At 62.1% G+C, this 1,017-nt stretch overlaps 1 protein-coding gene across 1 annotated transcript in view; it reads left to right on the top strand.

Moving 5' to 3' along the window:
• The window catches only part of CEP131 (centrosomal protein 131kDa), a gene marked incomplete at both ends in the record, with an annotated part of 14,900 nt that overhangs the window by 10,252 nt on the left and 3,631 nt on the right, over positions 1-1,017 (top strand). Inside the window, one exon of the mRNA XM_010146298.1 lies at positions 206-235. Within this exon, the coding sequence (XP_010144600.1) occupies positions 206-235 (30 nt within the window). The remainder of the gene's footprint in view (positions 1-205; positions 236-1,017) is intronic.

Here is a 1,017-nt window from a genome sequence, read left to right as displayed (position 1 = left end):
TGGCTCTGCCCTGGGCCCAGAGCTGGGATGGCTGGTGGTGCTGCCAGACCCTCGATGCGTCCCCATGTGGCTGCGCTCCCTCCCCGCCCGGCCCCTTGCTCTCCGGACATGCGGCTGTTTGGTCTTGCTCCACTCCCGTCTCCCCTCTCCCCCGTGACTCTGCGATTTCCCTTCTCTCTCCATCCCCTCCTTTCTTTCTCCCCAGGTTTGGCGCACTTTGGGCCCCTTTTGTGAGGTAAATGTGGTCTTTGCTCTTTTTTTTGTGCCTTGCTCCTCTGCTCTCACACCCCGACCTGCTCCAGCCTCCAGGCTGGGCTGGGACCACCCCCCTCAGCAGCCTGTTGGCCCTATGAAGGAGCCCCTTCACCCTGTCTCCTCGGGCCACATGCTCAGCTGCTGCCTTCAGGCTCTCTCTGTTTTCCTGTGCCAATTTTTCCTGCCGTTTTTTCCCTGAAAGTGAGTCCCAGGCTCTGCGGGTCACCCCTGCTCTTCCCCGCTCCTCTCTGCACAGTGGCCATTGAGTGTCCAGCCACACGCTCGTCCTCTGGAGCTGTGACATGTCCCATGTCCTGCATGGGGACATCACCCACCCGTGCTGAAACAGAGCTGTTTCTGGCTGGGCTGAGCCCTTCTCACCCCAAACCCCAGCACTGAAGCACACGGTGGAGTGCTTCGGCTGAGGTCGTGCTGGGCAAGAGCCCCACGGGCAGAGGAGCTGGTGTCTTTCCAGCATTTTTGGCTGGAGAGGAGGGTGAGGAGGTGACTGCAGGAAGCGAGAGCCGCAGCTGGGCCTGGGCCAAGGCTGTGGAGGGTTCTGGGGTGCTGCAGGAGCTTGGTCTGCGGTTTTGGGAGGTGTGTCTGTCTGTCTGTCCTCCTGCCAGAGGGTCTTCTCTGGCAGGGGGAGGGAAGGCTGGAGCAGGAGGTAACACAACCCCGTGTCCGCTGACAGAGGGGCTGCTCTGCCCCCAGGACCATCAGCCCCCCAGCCACCTCTCCCCTCCGTAGCTGCTCTCTGTC

Source organism: Buceros rhinoceros, unplaced genomic scaffold (assembly GCF_000710305.1).
Source record: "Buceros rhinoceros silvestris isolate BGI_N320 unplaced genomic scaffold, ASM71030v1 scaffold24032, whole genome shotgun sequence".
NCBI classification, from domain to species: Eukaryota; Metazoa; Chordata; class Aves; order Bucerotiformes; family Bucerotidae; genus Buceros; species Buceros rhinoceros.
Note: the sequence above shows the minus strand (reverse complement) of the source record. Positions and strands in the feature narration are given on the sequence as shown.